A 26,213-nucleotide genomic window follows, 5' to 3' on the forward strand; every position below is an offset into this window, starting at 1 on the left:
ATGATGATGATGCTACTTTGCCGGGAGCTCGACTCAGGTGCATAGTTGTGGTGGCTGTTACAAGGCAAGGTAAAAAGTGTGAGGGGCTCGTGCGGTCTCGCAGAATTACATGCAGCTGCCAGACATTATAACATGTTAATTGAGAATTGATGCCATATTACATATAAATTTAAAGGGCACTTAATTAGCCTGAGGCCAAAAGGCCAGATGCCTGAGCACCATCTATCGGTGCACGTGCCTGCTTTATGTAATACTCTCTAGTTCAGAGTCAGACATTCTAAATCAGAAAAATTAAGGAGTAATTCCACATTCTTTACTCTGTATTTAAAATGTTGGGCAGATAAAAGCACACACGCACAAAGCAGTGTTGTGGTGTATGGGCTTTATTGGCATACATACATGTTCCTTACAGTCTCTGCACTTTTTAGTGAAATACAGAGTTTAGCTAGAACCAGGTAATGCAACTTTCACACAGTTGATAGAGTCACAAAGCACTAGGTTAATGCTAAACGTCAGTAAAGCGCACTTGCTCTGCCATGTGGCCATAAGAGCCTATGTGCAGGCAAAGAGAGACCTATACTGTTTGCAGGTCTAAGGCACTGATTTTTATTGTCAATCCTCCCAATACAGATACAGGATTTTAACAAATAAAAAAATTTAACAAAACCAAACTCCTCTCAGCATCACACTTCATCAGCACACACTCATACACACACACACACACACACACACACACACACACACACACATCACACACTCACACAAGCACTTTATATGCACCAAAAAATGATGCGTCTAAGCTACTTAAGTTTACAGTGAGGCTAGTCCTGCTGTTAGAGTGGATTTGAAAGCACAGGTATAGTGTTGTTGCTGGGTCCAGAGTAATGTTTTACCTGGAGAGTTTTGTACATCATTCAAACATGTCATCAAGACTTTGGTTTCAGTTTTCACCGTGCTATATTCAGATCATGTCTCTGTTTTTTGCAGTAAAATCATCACTTAACTAAGATATAAACAAAGTTCAGGCTTGTGATAAACTAAAGCCTAGGGAAGCGAGAGAGAAAGAAAAAGAAGTGCATTGGTCAAGTAGTGGCCGACTGTGGCAGTTCTACATGGCAGCAAAATCAAAAATCACTAGTAGCTATACCCTCATATTTATTCCAGCTCCTACAACCAACCTCCTGACCATTAAAACTAAAAATGCTGCACCAGGTGTGCAGAAGTCAGTCTTCAGCTCCCCATTTTCAACAGGTGGATTCTCATAGTTCCTCAACACCGTAAACCTTCTCAAACAGCGACTCCAACTTTCCAGAAACAACTCAACAGTTTGTTTCAGAATAACTGTAAAAATATAAAGGATTGTGGTAAAAAATAGCCCCGGGGCTAGTGTGGGGGCACAGTAATACAATCAAACATGACAGTACTGAACACAAGGGAATCCTAGGGTACTCTTTGATAGCCCCTGAATCTAACAGACAACATCACAAACACTTGCACAATGTAAAAATGTATAATTAACATAGCAGAGAAAAAAAGTCAGTTTAACAATGACACACGGCCACAAGGTAAATCAAGTATGAAAGAAGCGCGATGGCGTGCATCCTCTCCTTCACTGCGTCCTTGTTTAGGCCTCCTTTGTGCTGCTCTTCATCTTCTCAACTGTTTCCTGTATTTTCAATAACAACAAACATTGACTCAAACATTTGATATATATATATATATATCACATCATTTAAATAGTGAATAAACAATAATGTGAGAACATATTTGCATGAGCACCTACAAGCTTTTTGGATGTTTTAAGTTTTTCTGAAGTACACATATGATATACAGGTGGGTAGGTATGTAGGTATGAAGGAAGGTATGAAGGTAGGTCAGAAAAAATGTAGGTCAGAAGGTAGGTAGATAAGTAGGTGGGAAGGAAGGTAGGTAGGAAGATAGGTTACAAGGAAGGTGTGAAGGTAGGTCAGAAGGTAGATACAAGGAAGGTGGGAAGATGGTAAGGTAGGTAGGTCACAAGGAAGGTTGGAAGGAAGGTAGGTTGGTATCTATCCGGGATATTTTATTGATCCTAAACTGAAACATTCCTGTGTTACAGCTGCATCGTATCACTGAAGTTTGATACTTTAAAAGCAGCAAAGGTCCCCATGAGAGAATCTAGCATTAACCTGGTCACACTGCACGTGTGACCCACAGAGCTGCATTTGCGTAAAGTGTCATTATATTCTGGCCTACATACATACATGACCTTGCTGACCCAACCGTGGACTCCAGCCAAAGCCTGTGCATGCTCTCATACCATCATGTGAGCACACAAACACACACATGTTCTCACGCATGTAGATGTTTTACAGATTTTCTGGACAGGTTTTAGAACTAGGCCATAAAGCAAGAGTGGTTCTAGAACTCTATTCTTTATTCTTAATCGACGGTTCTATAATAGTATTGAATATCTACATCCATTGTTCTTTGTCTGGGGAGGTTCTAGAAATTCAGAAGAGGCTGTGGTGATTGTCCTGTTCTAGCTGTTGGACAATAGCCATTGTTTGCCCAGAGAGACTACACTATTCCTGATAGCACTATGGTTCTGACAGTCTGGAGAGGTTCTAGACTGATTTGTGTGGTCATCTACTGCATCACAAAGGTAAATTGGTTCTATCCCCTTTTGTTTCAAGATTTATACGCCATTAAGCTTCTTTCAGAAATCCACCGAAGTCCAGAAAGTCAATTGCTCCACACATTTTTTCAAAACCTTTCCTGCTAGCCCCCTGTCATAGGTACGTAAAATGTACGAGTGAGTCTGAAGAAGGTTTTTTTGAAGAATGCAATACATAATGAGATTTGAGAGCTTTAGGTATAAGTGATGACGCCAGTTTCAATGTGCTGTAAACAAATACACATGCAGAGGAATGTATACATCATGTCCTGCCTCCCGCATGTTCTACTGAGGCGATCACTGAGGATTAAATAACAGAGGCATAATAAAAAAGGAAAATATTGGTGTTCATTTTGTTCTTTTATCTACCCTCTATTTCATATCCATTGGCATTTCATAGTTGTATTGATCTCATTTAGAAAACATTTGTGTATTTCACAACTTTTGATTTGTTGTTCGCCTTTTCGTGCCAAGAGTCGTAAACCCTACTCACTCAGATTGGTCACATAAAAATTTACAACTACCAATTACTATGTGAATTATATTGTGCTGGCTTGGCAGTTTGATTCAAATGCTATATCCAGAAACAGTTTAAAAGCAGACACACAGGTCATGTCAGTATTATTTGATAGATCTGGAATCCTATCAGCAGTGTGTAATGATGGAGCGTCACACTTTGCCCAGAGCATCTGTCCTTTAATGTGCAGACAGTCTGGGATATTTGCAATTAATATGATTCACTACATAATTGTTTTCATTGCAAAAACAGACCTGGTGCTTGTTGAGCTCAGCCACACGGAGGTTCCACTCCTCCTCAGTCATCTCTGCCCCAGTATCTGTGGAATCATCCACAGCCGCCATTTTGTCTGCACAGGTGATAAAACGATAAGAAGAGATAGAAAGAGATGGTCAAATGGGATAATTCAACATGTGAGTTGATTAAAAACTATCAAATGAATAAATGGTGTAAAAATGATCTACACTACTTTAACTCACCAGTGCAGGTCATGGCAGTGCAGACCCAGTTGCCGCATGCACAAACACAGCGGTTACACTCCACCTGGGTCTCTGCTCCGTCCTCATACGTCTCATCTTCCAACGCGCATTCTGCAGAAAGACACGTGCGGAGCTATTCAAAACCACAGATAAGAGACTGTAGCAGAGTGAAAATATCAACAGTTTCACTTAAACCATTTCAACCATGACCCAGAGATGTCAGCATTTTAAAATACTTCATCATTTATCCAGAAGCTTAATTTTAAAGTCATTTGCCTTGTTTGCAATTTTTTTAAGCAATACATCCACAAACATGTCGACCATGGAGGAGGTTTTGATTGAGCTTAAGAAAGAGGAAAGTAACATCGTAAAGAAGCCTGTAGTTTCTAACTAAGTCGCTAAGCCTCTCCATTAAAGGTTCAGCCATTGTTTAAATTCCTTCCTCAGGTCTTTTGGTCGACTTGCTTGAACTATTAGCTCCTTTTGTTTTCGTATATTAATCTATCGTTAAGCACTAAAGAGCAGAGACTGAGGCTAATTTCCACAGCTCACTGGATGTCTAACCCTGTCAGACCTGCATCCTTACAATATATCTAACTTTATGTCAAAGTATAGTTGTCACTTTGAGCTCACTCTTCTCTGGTGGATTGAAGCCAGGTTTCAGACAGTTGAGGAACTCGTCAAAGCTCAGCTTCCAGTCTGCGTTCTCATCAGAGAGCTCGATGAGGGCGTCCACACACAGGCTCCTGTGAATCACACACGCACAAAAACAGAATAAATATCAGCTGCTCCATACACTGAGAACAGGTGTTTGTGGCGTTGGCTCCCACAGGAGGCCTTCAGTAATGTTGGCACTGGACTAGAAAGGGTTCAGTGACACACTGTGTAACCTCAAAATAGCAGCTCAGGAAAAAAGATACGGGTCTGTCTGTACAAACATGACCACAGAAGAAAATGTTCACATGGTTGGTGGCACTGATAAAACAAACAAGAATCCAAACAGTAGTTCCCCCCAACCTCCACCCTTCACCCTTCACACACACTCATGTAAGCAAGCAAACCCGACCTGAGCAGCTTGTTGCTCTCCTGGTCGGCGTAGGACTGCATCTCCACGACCGAATCGTTGTGCTGGATGAACTTGAGGAGCTCTGAGGAGTCCAGCTGAGAATCACCGTTGTCATAGGACTGCAGAGACATGGACAGACACAAGGGAGGCACAGTTAAAGTCTATGTAGAGTATGAACAACAAGGCTAAAATGTCATAATGAACTTCTCTACTGTCTGACGCAAATATTACACAATCAGGGAGCCACACTATACTTTTGTCAACATGTGTCATGTGTACGTGTGATAGAAATATTACATCGAAGGAACTCATTAGTGATACTATGTCCAAGCTGCCAGCAAATTTTCAGTGACAGCTGCATCAGTTGCTATGACAACATCACCTGAATTTTGACATGAGCACCTCAAGAAACAGCTTTTGTTTTGTTTTTTTGTATTTGTATATTTCAAAGGTCCAACATTTTAACTTGTTTTAGTTTAAGTTTCAATGACTAGAAGAAGATATACAGTATATCTGTGATTTTAAGGCCACACTTTTTTTTACCTCAAAATAGCAGTGTCAACATTAATTTGATTGTACACTGATTTAGCATAGGGAGAATGGAGACACTTGTGCAATAGAGAGACATCTCCGCAGGAAATAATACCCTGCTAGGATCGCATTATTTCCTATATAGTACGGAGATGTCTACTACGCATGTGCTAGCAGAAGATGGACTTCCGCCATCTTGTCTGCAGGCAGGTCCCTCTCAGGCCAAACAGAATGAATCACTACGTGTGGCTGCAGAGGGCGCTGTTGTTCAGATATCTTATACACATACGTGTATGCAATCTTTTTACATACACACAAAAGGTGATATTCAACTGCAGAAAGTGGAATTATTTGTGAACAATGAAAATCTCAAAATACTAGTGGCCCCTATTTGTCTTATTTGAGTGTCTGTCCATTCTGTAGAGGGTGAGACTGTGTGGATGGAAAAGCATTATTCTGGGTGTGTGAAGCACCTCCAACCATCATGAGTAATATACAGTGTTCAGTCAGTTCAGTGAGTGGGACCAGGAAGTCAGGGCTCCAGTCAGGACACACTCTATGTGGAAACCACTTAAACGCTTGGAAATAGGGCCCAAAAGTGTTAATAGTACCAAAATAAATACTTATAATAAATAATAATCTAACAAGAATAGGACATTTTATGTCTGCTGAGCATCTCATCTGATTGGCTGAAGAGAACAATCTACTCTTCTACTTTTATGTCACTCATGTCTGCCCACAGTGTGGCTGGGCTTCTCCTCTACAGGTCAGAGATCCTCATTGAACTCAATACTAACTAATCGGCTGTTTCAAAGGTCTTTCCTATGAATAATTAGACACAGTCTGAGCTGTAACGGGTCAGAGTGGCTGGTGGAGGCCTGCATGGATCAATTTATCAAGGTATTTGGTGAAAAGGATGATGCAGGTGTGCACTAACAGGGTCCATTTTACGTCTCCGCACCCCAGCAGAGAAAAGACACCCACCTTGAAGTATCTTTGCAGGATGTTGGAGAAGTTGGATCCTTTGACAAACCAGCCATCGGGGACAACCTCAGTCTGCAGCCACTGGATCACGCGACTCCGCAGTTCATTGCGGTCGGCGGCGTAGCACACCACTGCAGGGCGGGGACAATTCAATACGTCAATGGCATTAATAATCATCCAAGTATCAAAAGGATCCAATCTAACTTGCGAGCTATTTCAAGGCTGACCCCTGTCCCGGTGTGACTACGTCAGTATTACAATTGTTCTTTCCATCAGATCATAAACTACAGTTATGTCACACACATAACAGCCACGTCTTAATACCTATGACCAGACATTAACCCCTATGAACCTACATCAAAAAAATCCTGAATTCCCAAAAAAAAAATTTCAATTTGGATTTTTTTCTTATTTTACTAAATACACTTTAAATCCTCGTAACGTAATTTCACATTTCTATATGGTACATGCAACATTTGCAAGCAAGCACACACATGCAATCACACACACTCACTCACCGGGGCTGGCAGCTGCCTGCTCTCTTTTCCTCTCTAAAGGTGATTTAAAAACAGAGAAATCAATCAATCAAACAGTGTTGCATTTGTTTTCCTTTTCTTTGATGGCCTTTTCTACCACAGCTCAGATCAATGTTCATGCCAGCGGGGACAAAAACAGTGACATCATCGTCAAGTGAGAGCAGCGAAAGTTTAGTCAAGATAAGAGTATAATATTAGATGTATAAGAGATGGGGTCAAGGAGTGTGAACGTGACGGCAAAGTGGTTCATGGTTGTGGCCTTATATGGTTCTCCATGAACCCGCTCACCTCACATATCAGTTCTGTGTATATGGGCTCGTTCAGAGATCAGCTCAATTAACTGTATTCACTTATCAGCATTTTTGTCAGGTGAGGCAAACATACAGAAGACCAAACTGTCTCTATGTTTTTCTACATCGCACATTTCGCAAATCAGAGTTCAACGAGAATGAGAGATTCTCAGTGTCATGGGGTAATACAGATTTGAGCTCGTTTTCATATCGGGCCAATGCTGAAATAAACGAGTAATAACAAAGTTACAGTGGAATATTCCGATCCTGCACTTAACAGATGATACTTCAAAACAGTGAGGAATGCACATCTGAGGACACACCTTTATGACGGCCCACACTTAAGGTCTTTTCTCTATTCTTCAAAATTACTACTATCATATTTTACTATTTCATAAAAAAAAAAAGTATTAATTGTATGAATTCTATTGTTTTTCTAAGTACTTTTCTTATCATTCTACATTGCATCATTACTACATATAAGATGTTATACCTGTACATCAATGTATCATTGTATTGGTGATATATATGCTGTCACTTTCCAAAATGTGTATGTCCTACAAGAAGGGTTTCTGATTTTCTAACTTGTTATATTTTCTGACATCTCTCTACTCTCTTTTCATTTGATAGCACATTGTGCTTAACTTTGAAAAATGCCATAGAAATAAAATGTATTATTATTATTATTAGGGATAGGGATGCACTGATATGAGATCTGGTATTGTTGTCCATACTTATCTTTTTATATTGACCAATTTCCCCGGCATTAAGAATGAATTGTTTCCAATAGCAGTCAAATATTTCAATATTATATTGCAGGCAACTGATTTAAACGAGCAAGATCCATATAAACCTATACAATGTCAGCTGTGGCTGTGTGGCTGCCGCTGAATCACACAATTTCAGTAATGTCTCAGAATCAGAATATAAAAGACTTAAACATAAAAGAGGGTAAACAATATTTACAGAATTTTCAACCTCTGCTTTAACCTCTGTTTTAATAACAACATAAAAGTCATGTTTTAAAAAATCTATGTAAAAGGCCTTGCACCCTGTTCAGGCACAAGTACCCCAGACTATCAAAACACTTTATTACCCTTGATAAGAACAACTTTTTAATTATTGACAATAATATTATTATGGTCTTAATTTCACTTGGAGGTGCAATCTGAACTTGGAAACAACAGGTGACAAAATTATTATCAAGGCCAAGCTTTTTCCATGACAACAGGGCAAAAATAAGCTGTTGAGGTACATTGTGTGACAGTATTGGACATTGTGGTGGAACGGTTCAGTCGACAGTGTCATCTTGTGTGCTCTTACCTTGGCAGTGTCCGTCGTGGGCCACCTGGATCTTCAGGCCAGTCAGACAAGCGTCTCTGTGCAGCTCACAGTGATTCCTGTAGGTCTTAGCATTGCTGCCGCACACTGACCTCTTGTGGGGCTTACAGGTCTGCAGAGTGAGAGGAGAATGTCATCTCATAAAGTCTTTTCAATTTTCTTCTGTTCTTGTTGTCCCCTATGTTCTATGCCCTCCCTAATAATACGTTTAAAAAAACAGAAAAGGCAGACAACGTTGCCCAGGAGGTTCTTTATGTGACGAACGAAGTCAACATGATTTTATTTTCGAGTTTAAAGAAATATGAACTTCTAAAGCCCAAATTTCCACACAGAAAACCTGCATAGGATTCAAGTTTAGTAAACACAGTGCACTGAAGCCATGCACTCACCTCTATACAGAGACAGCTGGGCTCCCCCTTCTCATTGACAGCACACTCTCTGCCGGCCCCACAGAACACATTGGCACACACTTTGCTCTTACTCTGCAACTCCTGAGAGAAGAAGAAAAAACAGATTGCTGCCTTAGAAAAAACACTGGTTTTACACACAGGGCTACGCTGTTGAACTAATAACGGATCTGAAAGCACTGAGATGACACCGACCACGTTTTTATAACACATACTAATTACAAATTTGCATATGGTATTAAGAGTTATTTATTTAAAGGAAAATAAAACAATTTGTTCATAACTCCTGAAGAGTCTAAATAAACTGTCTTAAAAAAGTGTTCTGGATTTGTCTATTGATATTCTATCAACACACATTAAAAACATGTATAAATAACTATGTATAAACAGAAATAACTTTCACCTCAAATAGATTTTATCTAATCCTCCCAAACTCTGGTACATATTTCAACATTTTGCATGACCCCCATCCAAATGACTGTTTGACATAGATTCCTTCTCGAGAGCATTCACCTCTAGGGCAAACCTTCAATGACGGATAGCAGTTCCCCACTAGGTGGTGCTACACCATGTATTTCCACTACATCCACCAACGTGTTGAGTTCAAATGTCCATAACTTTGGGCTCAGGGTTCTGACTAATTTGCTATTTTGCACATTTCACACTTAAACAAATGCAGAAGGCAGAATATGAATACTCTTGATTAGTGAGGTTTTCTTACACCATGTGCATTAAATCCAAACAGTATTAAATAGCTCCTTTGCAGGATTGTGTTCTCTAAACGCTTCCTAGTTAAAGCTTTGACGCTTCTCTATAATGCAGTATTCATGTTTTGGTATCTCCACTATTTACTGAGATCTCCGCAGACACATTTATGTTTGCCGGTATAGTTGCCATGTCAACCACAGCCAGACTCGGCTCCAACAGTGTCAGCTGACCGTACTGCACTCAGACAGTAGTGGAAACAGTGGAGCTGGTGTCTTGAGTGTTGATTAAGTAAGGTAACGCTGCACATTAAAAAACTGGAATGTCTGAGGGCTGCTCTACATCTGAACGAGCTTTTTCTAAAACCTTGAAGATCATCATTCCTTTTCAATTAAATGTCTAAAGTTATCTTGTTTTAGTCCATCTTATAACTCCCATTTCCTCTTGTTGACATTTTCACGCTCCTGTTTCTTTATCTTTCGTTTGTTTGCTGTTGCAGACCACCGGTGGACTTGCCAAAAAAAAAAAAGAAGTTCACTGGAGCTACAAACCGACCAATCACAAGACGCCAAGCGGAGCTCCAAGAGAGGTTTTACGACCCTCATTACCTCCTCCTTCTCCGTGACTGTTTGTACATGTGTGACACTTTATTTGTGTGTGTGTGTGTGTGTGTGTGTGTGTGTGTGTGTGTGTGTGTGTGTGTGTGTGTGTGTGTGTGTGTGTGTGTGTGTGTGTGTGTGTGTACAGGGTGCTTCCACATCTGGAGCCTGAGCTGTGTTTTCCTTTGGGCCCATTCCCATACCCCGTGAAATCTTTTCTCCTCCCTATTTTTCCAGACTCCCCTCCTCCTCCTCCTCCTCCTCCTCCTCTCTAAGCTGCGGTTTCCTGTAAGAGCCAGACAGAAAGTTGGCCTTCTGCGTATGACGGCACGTGAGTTGGCCCTAAAGCCTCGGCGCCTGTTTGCGAGTTTCAAGGTCGTGGTATGTGGGTTAAAATGAAGGTGGATTCACGTGACTTGAGTTCTCGTAAGCCCAGCAGTGATAGAACATAGCTAGATGGATGCAGGGGAGGGGTGGTGGTCACATGCAAGCATCAGAGTACAGCAATTTTAACCCTGAAGTGGTGAGAGGAGAGGGATTGTAGGTTTCTGTTCTATGCAGGCGCACACACACCCACACACACATTTGCACTCGAGAGTTGAGGTCATGGAAAATCTTCAAAGCGATCCCTGTGGCCTTGAGCATGTTGGACAATCCGGTTTGTTAGACACAGATGGGTGAGAGAGAGAGAGGCCTGTTGAAACCTGTAGAAACCTCAGATGAGATCATGAATAATGGATGGACTCCTCTCATGAATCTGGTATAAATGAAGAGCTCCGTCTGTCCGTCTCTCTTCGACTACAAGCGGCAGAGCATCCCTGACATTTAGCTAATGACCACAGAAGCACAGGGCCCCTTTTTTTTTTTTTTTACATCTGATTCAAGTGGATTGTTGCTATGGTGAGAACATGTGCCTGCTCTGGTGGCAAGATCAAAGATGTGTCAGTTAAATGAGGCAAACGCAACCGAGTGCCATAATTAAATCAAAGGAGAGTGTGTTGTTCAGATTTGATGACTGACACAATGACGTGGAAAACGTTGGACAAAGTGAAACAAACAGCTCTCGAGATGTCAGAGTATCGGAGCCGTGGTCCGTCCACCTTATGAGATCATAAATCATTTTCTGTGCTTAGCCTAGAGCCCTTGTTGTTGCTATGAACAGCAGAAATGCACCATTACATGCATCTTCATTGAACATTTACTTTTGATCACGATGCAGGATGTGGCATTCACATACAGCCAATATAGCGACGGCTTGTTACTAATCCCCATTTATATATGAAAGTGACATTATCCAGGTTTCTGATTATCCGTATCATAAACGGTATATAAAGATGGATGACATGACTGTGCCCTAAAAAGTGAAGCCTAATCACCCACTGGTGGCTGGCTGCAGTATGGGTTATAAACCCTGTCTCCTACATGTTAGTGGATGGGACATGGACTAAACCGAAAAGTCAAAGTACACGTCAAATAAATTCGTCTCAACGATGACTTCTGTCGTTTTAGTTAGTTGTTATAACCAAGGTGTGTGCTATTTTTTGGCTTCATTTTTGTACAATGGGAGGAAGTGGAGACATGTTGTCCATCTGTACAGTCTGCATCTGTACCATCTCGGTCTGACTTGAGAAAATGTAGTTTTGAAGAATTTGTTGAACATTTCATGAGAACACTTCTTTGCTTTCTTCGTGTTAGATGACAAAATCAATTCTATTCTCAGTCTGTGAGCTACGTAGGAAGCTAGCAGATAGTTTGCTTAGCTCAACATGAAGCTGGAAACCTTGTTTTGTCCAAAACTAACAAAATCAATCTATCAGCAGCTCTGAAGTTTGAATATCGAATATGTAAATCCTCTCCAGGCGTAAGTAATGTAACATATAATGGTTTAAAGCTCAAACACATAACCAGGAATCTCCAGAACTCCTCCAGAACTGAGATGGTGCAGCGCTTGTTAACACACTTATCAACCCAATCACCGACAGAACAGTCATTAGGGAAAAAGTACAAACTCAGCACAAACAAAAACAAACACACCCCGCTGTGTGTGTGTCCTACTTTAAAGACATCAATTTTACATCGCGGTCGACAAATGCCTGCCTCATTTACCTCCTCTCCATTTAAAAACGATTACAGAAGCCAGAGCTCTGATAAGTGACTGGCGAATCATAACAGATTAAACAGAGCCTTTCAAACCAAATGCTGCCTCCAGCATATTACTGACTGCATCTATATATATACACACACACACATTCGGCACATAGCTCCTTTTCCTTTGCCCTTTTCCCAGTTCCACTCCTTTTTTGTCAGGAGGTTGAAGAAGATTACAACATTTAAGTTATGTCTCTCACGACCCTCGGAGCATAATTTTTCATCTTTCTACCTCTGAGTGGAGCCTCACACCTCACGTCTAGTGTGTGCTTTAATTTCTGTTGTGCTGTAATTCTCTCCATCTTGTCATCTTATTCCCTGTGCCATGCCCTTTTATGGCTGCAAGACGTGTGCCAGTGAACCGAGACCAGACAAAGGAGGAAAAAATAAGATGAGCAGAGGAGGAAGAATAAGAGAAGGAAGAAAGAGCCTTTGAGGACAGACTGACAGTTAAGTGAGGAACAGGTAGATGGTGGAGAAAGAAGAGGAGAGGCGGTGTGCACTCCGATGTTAATTTATCTCCTGTCACATGTTGAATGGCTCCACACTGAGGCAGACGTGAAATTAAAGGGCAATGTATTGCCCTTAATTAAAAAGCGTCTTTTATTTTCCACTGCTGATGAGAACACATACAGTCGAGCAGCACTGGGGCTAAATCTGCATATAAAACACATCGAACAGCTACCTGAACATCATCCTGCATGTCTGTATCCTCACACACACACACACACACACACACACACACACACACACACACACACACACACACACACACACACACACACACACACACACACACACACACACACACACACACACACACACACACACACACACACACACACACACACACACACACCAATGTGATCAATTCATGCCTCATCTTGGAGCCCATCAGCTGAGTCTGAGTCTACAGCAACTAGGGCCAAAATGATCTGGCTTCAGACAGCTGATATCTGGGCCAAGATTCTCTTTTCCGTTCATCGTACACTGTTTACAGTCCGACTAGTTTCTTTAATCACACAAAACACAAACAGCGATACTTTTTTAAAGGTGTTTTTAGGTCTAGGCGTCATTTTGGAAAATCTCCATAAACAGCTATCTACTTATGAATGCTAATAAAATAAAAAGCCGAGAGCCGATGTGTTCCGCATATTTTTGTATTCCACATGGACTCTTTACCTGCGGGCAACCAACGGCTGCTAAAATGTGATTGGTCACGCTAGAAACAGAAAGCAGAAGTCTAACGACCCAAAGATCTTGTCCCTGTCGACAGATTCTGCATCTTCGCATAGAGAAGATACGATTGACCTCATTAGGACTGTGCTTTGGTCCCCATGAGGTCTACAGACATGGTCAGTGTTTCTGCTGGAAAAGATCCTAAAGAGGAAACAAAAACGAGTACACACACACACACACACACACACACACACACACACACACACACACACACACACACACACACACACACACACACAGCTTGACTAATGGAGCTTATCCGCTGTTAAGTGCATGTTTTGCGTTTTGTGCGTATGTGTGTTTGAGTGCATCTTAGCGATGCTCCATCGATCCAACACACCAATCAATGACTCTGCTGTGGGTGTCACCTTATGGCCACTGTGGATCCATTCCCAGAATGCACTCTGCCCATCATTAGCACAGGAGACATTGATTAACACGCTGCCACGGATGTAACGACAACAAGCAGCATAGAGGAAATTGCTTGAAAAAAAATAAGTTCATTATTTTCCTTTCTGTGAATGAATAATGGGATAACATGAATTTCTATAGCAGTCAACATGACTAATCAGCTTAATTAGAGTATCTGGCATAATAAGCTTCATTTAATGCAATCCAATACAAGAACCCTGAAGCAAATCCTTCACATATCGAGCTTTTCTTCACACTGTTGGAGAGGTGTTGATGCAGCTTATTGTGGAGGCTCTATACTTTCCTGCTGTTGTCGAAACCGTGCTGCATTTCTAAAAGGTCACAGGTCGATCAGGTTGAGCTGCATCAACATCTATATGACACAGTTTCTGTGACTGGATGTGACTGAATGTCATGTGATCAATTTCATAAAGATAGGATTCACAGGTTTTTGTGTAGATGCATCGAGAAGGCTCGCTGTTTTTCTTCCCCTCAGGTACAGTGAGTCTGGTGTGTGTGTTTTCATGAATAAAATATTGTGATATTTGACAACTTGAAATATAATATGTCCCAGGAGGGTGGAAGGAGATGGACGATGATATTACAATTCATTCTAGTTGCCAGTGCACATACACTGTTTGTTCTACCCAAGAAAAAACAGCTCTGAATATTATTCTCAAACCTGCTCCTCAAAGTCACAGCAAAAGACAATAAATCGGAATAATAAATGACAATCAGAATGAAGGCAGTTAATGGTAATATAATTTTGTACGAAAAATAAAGAGATGAATGCAGAGTATGGACAGAGGGGTCCACCCGTTTTCGTATACACAACCAACATTTAGCATAAATGAGCCTTTAGACAAAGCCAGATTCAAATCATAACCGCTGTTTGTAGCTAAGCTGCACGCTGTGGTTTCTTGTCTATTTTACAGACATGAGAGAGGCGTTCACATCAATTGTGTGAACCATCAAAAGCAAAACAACACTGATGTTTGCCGTTGTAAAACAACAGTGACTCTAGTTTCACAACCGCAGCTGCAACCTTCAGGGTGATAGATGGACGGACAAATGCACGCACAGCAAGTCATCTTCAACCTCAGGGCGTCAGTCCCCTGTGTTTTACATGCATGTTTTAATGACAGCGAGCTGAAACATTGGAGACAGAGCAAGAGACAGAATCGGGAGAATGAGAAGGTGGTGAGGAAGGGGAGGGGGATGTACATTCCTGAGCTGTGTGCGCCTCAGCTGGGGTCCGACAGAGTTCGCCTTGAGCCAAAATGTCCTCAGTATCTAGGCCACAGACTCGCCCCTGCTCTCCCCCCTTCTCCTGCAATTCCCTCTTTACCCCTGTGTTGTCTCTGCAGCTCTAGTTCGTCCGGTGGAATCATTAAATGTGGACACAGGAGGAAGGAGGACAGGGAGGGCAGCCCGTCTCCTTCACCTCCCTCTAACCAGGCCTTAAACCCGAGGAGAGAAGCGGGGGCGCGGCCAAAGAAGAATGAGATCCACTCTTATACACTTCACACGCTGTGATCCAGTTTTCGTCTGCAAAGGAGTTTGTGTGAGCTTGTGGCTAAATTCGCAGCACAGGGGAGAAACTTCACAGCGCGTCATCGGCTCCAGTTTTGAGTCACAGACCGAAAAGCTGTAGCGTTTACCCTCAATAATTCAAGTTCCTTCCATTCTCAAACTCTCTAGTCTTCTTTTCTTCTCCTCTCCAAAGCTGTTTGACTGTATCTTCATACATATCAAATCGGGTTCAGTCTCATCCCTTCTGTACTCGACAGCCTCTAGAGATCAGACGTACAGTAAAGCAGGAAGTGCACAGTCAATCCACAAAAATAACACAATCCGGGGACATCCCTCCTTTTGAGCCGAAACGCCTGGTTAGTGTTTTGTGGCTTCATACGACAGTGAGTTGATAGTGGGACTGGCAGGATGTGTCCTTGGAATAATAAGGCCAAAGTAAGACTAATTTGAGTGTGTTATAAAGATATGAGCGCTTTGCCGCAGCTCGACGGGTGGTCTCAAACACTCTGGGGGGGCCAGGACTGAGATTAGATGTGCAGAAACAAAGGGCCCGTGCATGGGTAACGACTGCTTTACACCGACCTCCCCGTTTTTCTTCCCCCTGTGTCTTATTCAGTGTGAAAGGAATGCACCAACAGACGGGATGATGTCACCCCAAGTCTGCAGTCCGTTACTCTACACCCACCGGCCTCCGAAGAGAGCTGAGATGTGGCAACTACGCCCTGAAAGAAGTGGGACAACAAAGGGGGGAATTACAGGCAGAAAAACATGGGGAAAAGATAAACAAAGGACACGAGGAGAGACGGAGAGGGAACAGAGAAAGTAAGAGAGAGAGAGAGACAAAAGAAAAGCAGGAAATAAGTCATGGTCTGAGCACAGCCACATCTGCTAGCAGTTAAAACGTCACCAGAGAACATAAAACGCTATGAACACAGCACCACCCCCGGCCTGCCCTCCCTTGTTTGCCCTGTTGTCACACTGCAGAGACAAATCTGTCCCCTGTCCCCCACCACCTGACCCACGTCAATCCCATGGCAGATTTGTCCCACCATCCCCTCATAAAGTGCAGATCTTGTCAGATTTTCTCTCCGCCTCTCTTCTTTGTAACCCAATGAATTTGACATCGCCCCTAAATTTTTCGCTCACTTTCTCTCTCGCTCTCTGTCCACTTTTCTCTCCCACCCCTGCTCCATTCTGGGCATTCCTCCACTGCCAGGGAGGAAAGGAGGGAGGAAGAGAAGGAAGGAGGGAGTGAGTGAGGAGGGAGGGTCCGTGATCGGCTCAGGCCAGGGGAATGAGTAGATTCCCTGCCCTCGTCTCTGTTCCCTCTTTTGAGGCCAGTATTGGGGCTAAAGGCTGGAGCATGTTTGTAGAAGGAAAAGGAGCCATTTACAGGCTGCAGGATGGGATTCCAGCCAAATTTAAAAACTGTTTAGGTACGAACATGCAACTTTCCACGACCGTGATCTTGTCAGATACGGTGGGTTACTGTGGAGGTGATGGGACACAAACCAGGTCTGATAAGCTCTAACTAGACATAACTGTTCCTCACAGGGAAACAGGGAAACAGTTTGAAACTAAAATGGCAGAGCGCATACCTCCGCCAAGGCACAACAGTCCCCGTAAATTGGATCAGGCTGCACCAGATTGCACAAACTTGTAGAAATCAGGCCCTAAACATCTGTGAAGATGTCAAATAAAAACGCCCTATCTTGCAATATTAAATAAAGGGAAAACATTCCTGGTTTTTGTGTAATTTTGCTAAGCAACAAAAAAATGCAAAAGAAAACATAACCTGATTATAAATTATAATAATAAGTGAGGATTCGATTCCAGCTTCAAAGATTAGTTGATTAATCAGTAATCTAGTTTTATTATCATTTTTCAGCTATTTTTCCAAGCAAAAACGCAATAGTAAACTGAATGTGTTTGGACTACTGGTCAGATACAACAGGAAATATATTATTCCGGCTCTGCTATATGCTTTTTCTCATTATTTTTGACATTTGTATAGGCAAAAAAGTGTATTGAATAAATTAGAAAATAATCAACACATCTAACAATAATCAAAATATAACTAACTTGTAAGCCAGTATATTGTGCCAAAGAAATCAATGATAACATGATCAATGTAATCAAACAATTATGTCTGATTAAATCAATCAAATTATATTTGTATAGCCCATATTCACAAATGACAATTTCTCTCATAGGGCTCAACAAGGTGTGATATCCTCCTGTCCTTAACTCTCAAATAGAGTAAAGAAAAACTACCAACAAAACCCTTTTAACAGACTCCTTCCACTTTGAATTTGGTTCGAGGATATATAACATAAGATCTTACACACTGAAGAGAAAATAACCTAAAAATAACCTCATCCCTGAGAATAATGTTGATTTACCAAATGAAGACTGTGGTGTTAGTTGAAAGTTCCTAAAGCATGAGTAAGAAGACCTTTGAGCTTAGATTGATTTGTTAACGCTCCCAAAGGTCAGGAATCGCCTGACAATTAAATAATGAAATATTTTCATGGGAGGGTTCTCCAGCTCAATGTGTTGATCAGATTAAACAGATTCATGTTTCCATGACGACTCCTGTTTAACATGTTTTTCACAGTTGAACTCACACAAAACCTGATGACCTGCACAATCCTTTACACAGGACACAGGTAAAAGACACAAGGTCCCACACATGTGTCTGCAATGCTTTTTATAGGGAAGACACAGACTCACTGAAGACTGGAAAAACGTAGCCTGCTCTGATTAATCAGGATTTCTGAAGCACATAGATGTTACAGTCAGACTTTGGTGTTAACTCTATGAATCCATGGAACCAACCTGCCTTGTGTCAACAGTATATAGTGATGGTGTTGTGGGTGTAATGGGTTGGAGAATGTTTGGACACTTTTTGGCACATTCTTAATACCACTTCATTGTTTAGAGGCTACAGCCTATTTGAGTATAGCTGCTGACCATGTGAAATCCTTTACGGACTCAATTTACCATCTTCTAATGGCTTCTTCCAGGATGATAATGCTCCAAACCCTATGGTCAGAGAGTGGTTTCATGAACAGACAGAGTTATTTAAATAGAAAACAGCTACAACTAATAGATATTTCCATTATCGATCTATCAACAAATATTTTCTCAGGTAACTGTTTAAATTAAGGAAATAGACAAATAGGTCCATCATTGTCTCCTAAAGCAGAAACGTTCAGTTGGGAAAGACAGAAGCAGAAAATCCTCACTAGACAGAGGCTGAAAAAGTACACGTTGTGCAGTTTAGCTTGAAAAATAGTCAATTGACTAATCAGCTTATTGTTTTAGTTCTAAAGGAAGACAGACTGAACAGAACAAACATTTCTGAAACACTCACAAATTGAATCAGTAGATCAAAAGAAGCCAAGTCATTTTAATTCTGTAAAAAAAGATCTGTAAGCCACCTTCAAGCTGAAGTAGCTGTCGAGGCGTCTGCTCTGTGGTACAAGGATTTTTATAATGACGACCAAGGAGTTCAATTGTCACCAGTTAGTCACTCATCCTGCCGTGACCTCCTGGACACAAAGCGCACTGCGTTTCACATGCAGGACCTGCTCTCAAGGTGCATCCTCGACACAGTGTGATCTCTGGTGGACGTGAATGGGCGGCATAAACTTTCCTTGTCAGTTAACCTTATCAGAAAACTCTGTGATGCATGTAGGTCGCTTTGACTGAAGTAAATGGACCCATTCTTGGAATTTAAACTATTTTTTCTAACACGTCGCACTAATGACGGTGATTTATTGCCCCCGACCGTGAACAGAAAAGAGGAGAACAATGGGAAATTGCCGTTTATAACCTGCATTCACTACTTATCTCTAGCAAAAAATGTCCGCACATAGGTGTCTGTATATACTCCGGAGTTTGTCTTTCATTGTCCGGGTTAGACCCATTCATGACAACATAAAAATCTCCAAAGCGTTCAGATGCCATCAGTTCTACATGTTTGGCACCTCTTCTTCATCCTCAAAAGTTTGGACTCTTCTTGTTTTTTTCAGCTTTACGTTCATCGCGTCACCTCATTGACTTTCTCTCATGGCCGCGGGTGAATCCTCCGGATAATCTCCTGCTGTATTATCACGTGGGCTCACTCAGACATTCTCTCATTCTCTTTTTTACTTTGTGGCTGGCAGGAGAAACTTCAGAGCCTCTGACATGGACATTTGTATTCTCACACACAGCCACTGCAGATGGCTTTTTCCGAGATTAACCGGAGTTGAGTGCACGTCAAAAAGCAGCTTCTGACTCCTCTTTGGTTTGACGAGTGATCTCATTAAAAACCAGGCTGTCCAGATGTTTTCAACTCCCAAACTTCCAGTGGTGCATGTTGGTATGTTACATATGTTAATTATCTCTTACTCACAAACCCTCGGAGTAGAGTTTAGCACTCCTGTTTGTCATTTGTGTGTGCGTGTTAATTTGTGTGTGTGGTGCCTTCAAGTGCAGGGTGCCAGTAATGATAAGATACCGGCACAGCTGGTGAGCTAAATGAGGACTCCTTTTAAGACAAGCCAGGAGTGAGGAGAACACACTGCAGGGACATGAAACACAGTCCACCCCCACCTTCTTTCTCTAGCCCCCTCACTGCACAGCCAAGTCTTACCTAAACCCCACTCTCCCCGGCTGCAATTGCACGACTGTGGCTCCATTTCCTCTCTGTTTTACATCACTCTATCTCGCCACCGCTCCACACTCGACGTGCGCAGGACCCATGACTGGATGTTGAGCTTCAGTAATTAGAGCAGGCTGATACAGACAGAGGACACAGCGCTCCCCCCCCTCCACCCGCTTCAAGCTCATGTTCCCTCCACCTGGGCGGATATTTTTAGCCCACCTTGAGTGAGAGAGGAACTGGAGTCAACATGGCGACACGGCGGGTCGTGGCTGTGACTCAATCAGAGCCTGCTACACATCTGAGGCCTCAATGAGAGAACATCGTCTTCCTCTAGCCAGCTTGTCTCCTTTATCTTCAGAACTATTTCGACGTCTGCGTTCGACAAGCTCCAGAGCTGCTGGCGATAACTAATTTAACCCCCGTGTCATTCCACCCTGTTCCACAGATGACGCAGGGTGATACAATAAACACTGCACGCCAGGCAAACAGAAGTAAACACCATTCTCTCTGTGTTTATATGCATGTGTGTGTTTGTGTGCATGTCCTCTGAGGCTGCAAACTCTTACGACTTTACTGTGCCTGCATCTCGACCTCCTCTGCATATCAAGCAAAGTGCAAAACAGATTTTTATTCACAAGATGCTTATCTAGTTGCCAGCCTGCGCGCACCGAGTTCTCCCACATAGTCTTGACCCCGGCAGACCCCTGCCACGCTACATCTCCGGGTTGCTTATCTGCAATTTCTCGCCTCAGGAAGCACACAGGCATTCTCCTTCATAATAAATCAGGAGTTTGCGTCTAGATTTTAATAGCCTACACCCATTGCGGAAAATAAAAACAGCCTCATCGGATCCACTCCTGCGAGGGGCTTTGCTCCGACTTGTTGACCTCCTTTAGACAGCTCACTGGTATGCCAGTTCAGGCCCTGCCCACGGCCAGTCAACAGGCCATATATTACCAGGGTAATTACCTTTGGAGAATAGATGCCTTTCTAATACCTCCCCATTAACTTCTCGGGTACACTCAGCAGACTCGGGCTCTGTGCTCCACATTCACTGAGCCATACCTCGCAGATCACGGCCATGAATATAATAAAGATGCAAACAAAAGCACATTGTGCAGCTACTAAAAGGTAGGGACAGTGGTTTAGGCTCAGCTGAGAGGGGGAGGGGGGCTATCATGTCATTATGGCTGTTGAGGCAATTGAGACGCTAACGGCCATGTGCGTGTAGCTGTAAAGATAGAGTGAGTGTTTAAAAGATTCTATCCTCTAATTAGTCTACAGCGAATCTGGACAAAAATGAAAGGAAGTGAGTTGGCTGTTTATTTCCTGGGTCCGTGACTGTCAACAGGTCAACAGACGAGTCAACACAAAGCCAGGTGCTCAACAGCTGTGTCTGGTGAGGTTAAGACCGTCAAACACCACTTGCTGTCTTTCTCTTTCTTAAAGGGATGGTTTGACACTTTGGCCACGTACACCGAGACCGCCTAACCAAAGTGTTACGGTCTGGTCTATAGAGAGGATTTGAGTGGTCGGTGTCACGGTGCAACATATAGCAACAGAGCTGCAATTGGACACGATGAGAAACATGTGTGCCATAAGGTGTGCGGTTGAGTTGAAGCCTGATACTTTAGCATCAGACGTCTCTAGCTTGCAGGCGTATGAATCGTGGGATAGGTTGGCCTGAGATTCTCTCTGATGGAAGGAAGAATTTTGTCAGAGCCTTTGAAATGGGACGGACTAATTGCGCCGCAGTGACGCAATCGTACGGACCCATGGCCGCTGAATCGAAACACATCTCTTCCACTTTCCAGTCTTTATGCTCAGCAAAGCTAACTGGCTACTGGTTCTAACTTTACAGTTGGTGTTGAGAGTGGTACCAATCTCATCCCAGTGTCATGAACCAAAATCAAACTACAAATTCCTCAACATGTCAAACTATTCCTGAACTGAAACTTTATTCATTCCATGTTTTTATTTCCAATCCTTCCCTGCATGCCACAACAGCAGCTAATCCAACAGCACATCATCTCAGTGTTTACCCAGAGGTTGGACCACTTAGTGATGCGGTGTGAGACCCATAAGGTGAGTATTCTCTCAACCCTTGAGCACACAGGCAAACACACATGCTGACTCTGAGTGACCACCCAAACATGTTTGTGTTTGTACGCCATTAGAGCAGCTGCCAGTTGCCGGGGCGGTTTTTTTTTGCGCTGAACCACGCGGCAACATTGACAACCAGGGCCGGGCAAAGCTCAGGGCGAGCAGGGCCTGTGTGATATACACAAACACCCGCCCTCCCAGTCTCTCTTTTCTTTTCACAGCTGTCTGTCACTCCTGTGTCACTCTTGCCTTCTTGTGGCGGCTTTTGCTGAGCTGTTAACTTCACAACTCTAAAAAAAGACAAATCTAGAAGGGCACTAAGAGAGTGCGTATCTCAGCCAAGGCCCAAAAGTCCCCTTATGAAACCACTTTTAAATTCACTAGATCCATGTTTTTATTTGGATCTGCACCAAATCACACACACTCATAAATATCAGTATTCAAAACATGCCTGATCTTTTTCATCAGGATCCACGAATTAGTCTCTCTCAACGAAAATGTTGAAAAACGAAAATGGAAAAATAAAGATCCTGGATTTGCCCCCTGATCAGAATCCACACTAGGGTTGCAAAGGGGTGGAAAATTTCCGGTAAATTTCCGGAAACTTTCCATGGGAAGTTAAGCTCGGGAATTTTGGAAATTTTGACACTTTTTTTCCAAATGTTAGCTTATAACAGGTAACTTAAATGTAGTTGAAAACAAGACTAGGCAAGCCTAGCTCAGCTGGAACCTGGATGCAGCTAGTTGGGAACATTGTCTGCCAGAAACGTAAACCTATGACTTTCTGTTGTTTTTGAACGTCTTTGTCATTACCTAGCATATTGATTACTTGTTACACTGAAGCCATGTTCATTTTAATACCAAGTTTATTTGTATACAGTAGGCTAACCTTTTACAGCAGTGAGAGTAGGATGTATGTATGTCCACACAAAAGTACACCATCACCTCGATTACTCGCGGCTGTTGGGGTCCATCAAAAAAGCAAGAGTTGGGCTACTTATCAAAAATAAAGGTAATTACCGCAAATTAAAGGCTGAGCAATAAAAACGTCATTCAAAACTCTATTTTAAAGATGTATGGAATGCAGCACACGCTGTGTTTCTTTGAAAAGGATGTAACTAGCTATTGTTAACCAAATTCACAGAATTAATGGATTTGTGTTTTACTTCTCTCTCAACCCGACATGATCAAATGAATACCAGAGGCTTGAGAAGCTTTACTAAATGCTTTCATTTTGCATTTAGAATGGGACTTTTTTTTGTGGGGGGGGGGGGGGGGTCATAGGGAATACATTTATTTCATTCAACATTCATGCTTTTTGTTGTTCAATGAAAGAATCCATTAAAGTTCTACTCACAAATGGATTAAGTCAAAAATATATTAATGGATTGTTTTATTTTTCTCTCAACCCGACATGATCAAATGCATCAAATGAAAGTCCGAAGTCCTCTTGCCCGAGAAATCACGCTGTATCCATTATTGATTGACAACGCAAACAGGTGACTGTATTTATAGTCCACAGGAACAAAATTGTCTTGCTGGCAAGTGGCTAACGTTAGCAATTCTAGATCTTGCAGCATGATCTTGGTTAAAACAACCAAGATCATGGTTGATCATGGTCGATGACATCATCAACATCACTTTCTCCTCCGCTGAGCCACAGGAGATTTAACATCTGTGAACCACTTCCCATTAACTGACGTTTATGTGTAAAACTACTTCCCCTTTGCACTTTACATCCATTTCCTCTAAACTAAAAATATATTCAGAAACCACCAATACTCATCTCCAATATACTGTCACATAGAGGAAACTGCTGAGGTCAGATTTTCATATTTAAGTCCATCGTTCCTGCAGGTTTTGATAAGTTTTCACTGACCGGGTTCTAAAATGTCATTTTTAAAATTTGTATTAGAAATGTTTGCATGCATGTCTGCTTATGACAAAACTAAATGTTTATATTTATGTCTGTATATGACAAGGTAAATACAGTTAGTATAAATTACCCCAAAGTTTCCAGTTTATTCCCATTAATTCCCGTATATTCCCGTTAATTCCCATGGAAAGTTTCCAACTTTGAATATTCCCGGAATTTTGCAACCCTAATCCACACATTACATTTCAATGGATGCTTCCCTGACACATAACACATCCTTCCACCAAGTTTCATGCTAATCTATCCACTGCTTTTTGCTTAACCCCATAACTAACAAACAAATGAAAAACAAACTATGTAAACTAAACAACCGGTAACAATAACAAGGTCACTGACACTGACTCCAAAATTAGCATTATGTGTTACATTAAAGCATACACCATCTACCACCTGCTCACATTATCATAATGTAGTTTATTTTTGTTTTATATATTAAATTGTATTTGTATAGCTTTCTAACTTATCTTTCTCTTTGAAGTACAGTACTTGCTTCTTAATTTGTTTCATCTTCCCCCTATATTTTTTCTGCTTAATGTTTGTTATGGTACACCAAAGCAAATTCCTTGTATGTTAATTAACCTGCTTGTCAATAAATCCGGTTCTAATGACGACTCTAGAGTGACAATTTTGATGTGTGTGTGTGTGTGTGTGTGTGTGTGTGTGTGTGTGTGTGTGTGTGTGTGTGTGTGTGTGTGTGTGTGTGTGTGTGTGTGTGTGTGTGTGTGTGTGTGTGTGTGTGTGGTCCAGCAGGATGCAAAATGTGACTTGGTTTCAGCTCCCAGACAACAACAACATGCCTTTCCAGTGCATCATAGGTCTGGTTAAACAATATCAATAATTAGCCCAATGAGAGAGAGAGAGAGAGAGAGAGAGAGAGAGAGAGAGAGAGAGAGAGAGAGAGAGAGAGAGAGAGAGAGAGAGATCACTTATGTATATATGCATTGTGTGAGCACAGTGAGGAGGTATTACACATAATTGATCTGCTTCAGAATTATGTTTAACGGGTGTTTGTCAGTCTCTGTTCATAAAGAAGAGTTTAAAACCACAACCTTCACTCAGGAGCCAAAATCTCCCATTCACACTGAAAAGAAACGATAATGTGACATTTACCGTGATGATTATCAACATCGTCTGCCATGAACCTTGTTATCCTGATATAATTGTCGATCATATCGCGGAATGTTTATCTCAGGAATGAGACCGGTGTCCCTGTTGAAAGAAAACTCTCCCACTGGCAATTAAGTTGAAGTGTGAGCTCGATTGTCTCCATAATGAGGCTCATAATTGGGTACAGCGCCAACATTAATGCCATAATTGGTTCTCCTAAAGAAGATAAATGCCACAACAGTCTGACTCAGTCCCTGGGGGGGGGGGATGACTGGATTTCCCCACAGCACCGCCAGATAATGGACTGACTGATTCCAGATGTGTTCTGTGGCCGGGTTGTCTTTGAGAATAGGAACAAACCTGCTGTGCTGTTCACGTAACTCCAGACGCACGGAGTGAGGAGACAATTGGGGGATATTGAAAAATGTCTTTTTGAGAATTGAAGCCAAACTTACCTCGGCGTTGCAGAGCGCGAGGGAGAGCAGGAGGAGCGCGGCGACACTTCGCAACATCTGGACAGAAATAGGAGAAAGTGACGTTTAGTGAAGAAGGAAAATAACATCCCGCTCCGATGGGGAGAAAAACTTCTTCCTCGTTACCGTGTGTAGTTGAGGGGCTGCTCCGCTCGGAGGGGGACGTGCAGGCAGGATGGGAGCTGGTCTCGGGTCTGGATGTTTGGTCGGGACACAGTCGAAGCAGGAGCCTCTGAGATTTTCAAGAAATTTGAGAAGCGCTGAGGAATTCGTGTCGGTCCATCAGCATCTCCCTCCTCCTCTTCCTCCTCCTCCTCCTCCTCCTCCTCTCTGCAGCCAATCAAAACTCCTGGAATCCCGAGAGGACGTTTACTCAGCAGAGGAGGGGGAGGGACCAGGGAAAGTGTGTGTGCGTGCGTGTGTGTGTGTGTGTGTGTGTGCGTGTGTGTGTGCGTGTGTGCGTGTGTGTGTGTGTGTGTGTGTGTGTGTGTGTGTGTG

At 42.2% G+C, this 26,213-nt stretch overlaps 1 protein-coding gene across 1 annotated transcript; it reads right to left on the reverse strand.

The window, feature by feature from the left end:
• Positions 1–365: 365 nt before the first annotated feature.
• Positions 366–26,015, reverse strand: fstl1b (follistatin-like 1b). The gene is made up of 11 exons (XM_034575230.1): positions 25,842–26,015; positions 25,698–25,754; positions 8,790–8,891; positions 8,383–8,512; positions 6,752–6,784; positions 6,234–6,364; positions 4,719–4,837; positions 4,286–4,398; positions 3,653–3,763; positions 3,428–3,522; positions 366–1,666 (listed from the first exon to the last, which is right to left on the reverse strand). The coding sequence occupies exons 2-11, from the start codon at positions 25,752–25,754 to the stop codon at positions 1,625–1,627; spliced, it is 933 nt and encodes a 310-aa protein (XP_034431121.1). The 5' UTR covers positions 25,842–26,015; the 3' UTR covers positions 366–1,624.
• Between the last annotated feature and the right edge of the window lie 198 nt (positions 26,016–26,213).

This window comes from Hippoglossus hippoglossus, chromosome 21 (genome assembly GCF_009819705.1).
Source record: "Hippoglossus hippoglossus isolate fHipHip1 chromosome 21, fHipHip1.pri, whole genome shotgun sequence".
NCBI lineage: Eukaryota > Metazoa > Chordata > Actinopteri > Pleuronectiformes > Pleuronectidae > Hippoglossus > Hippoglossus hippoglossus.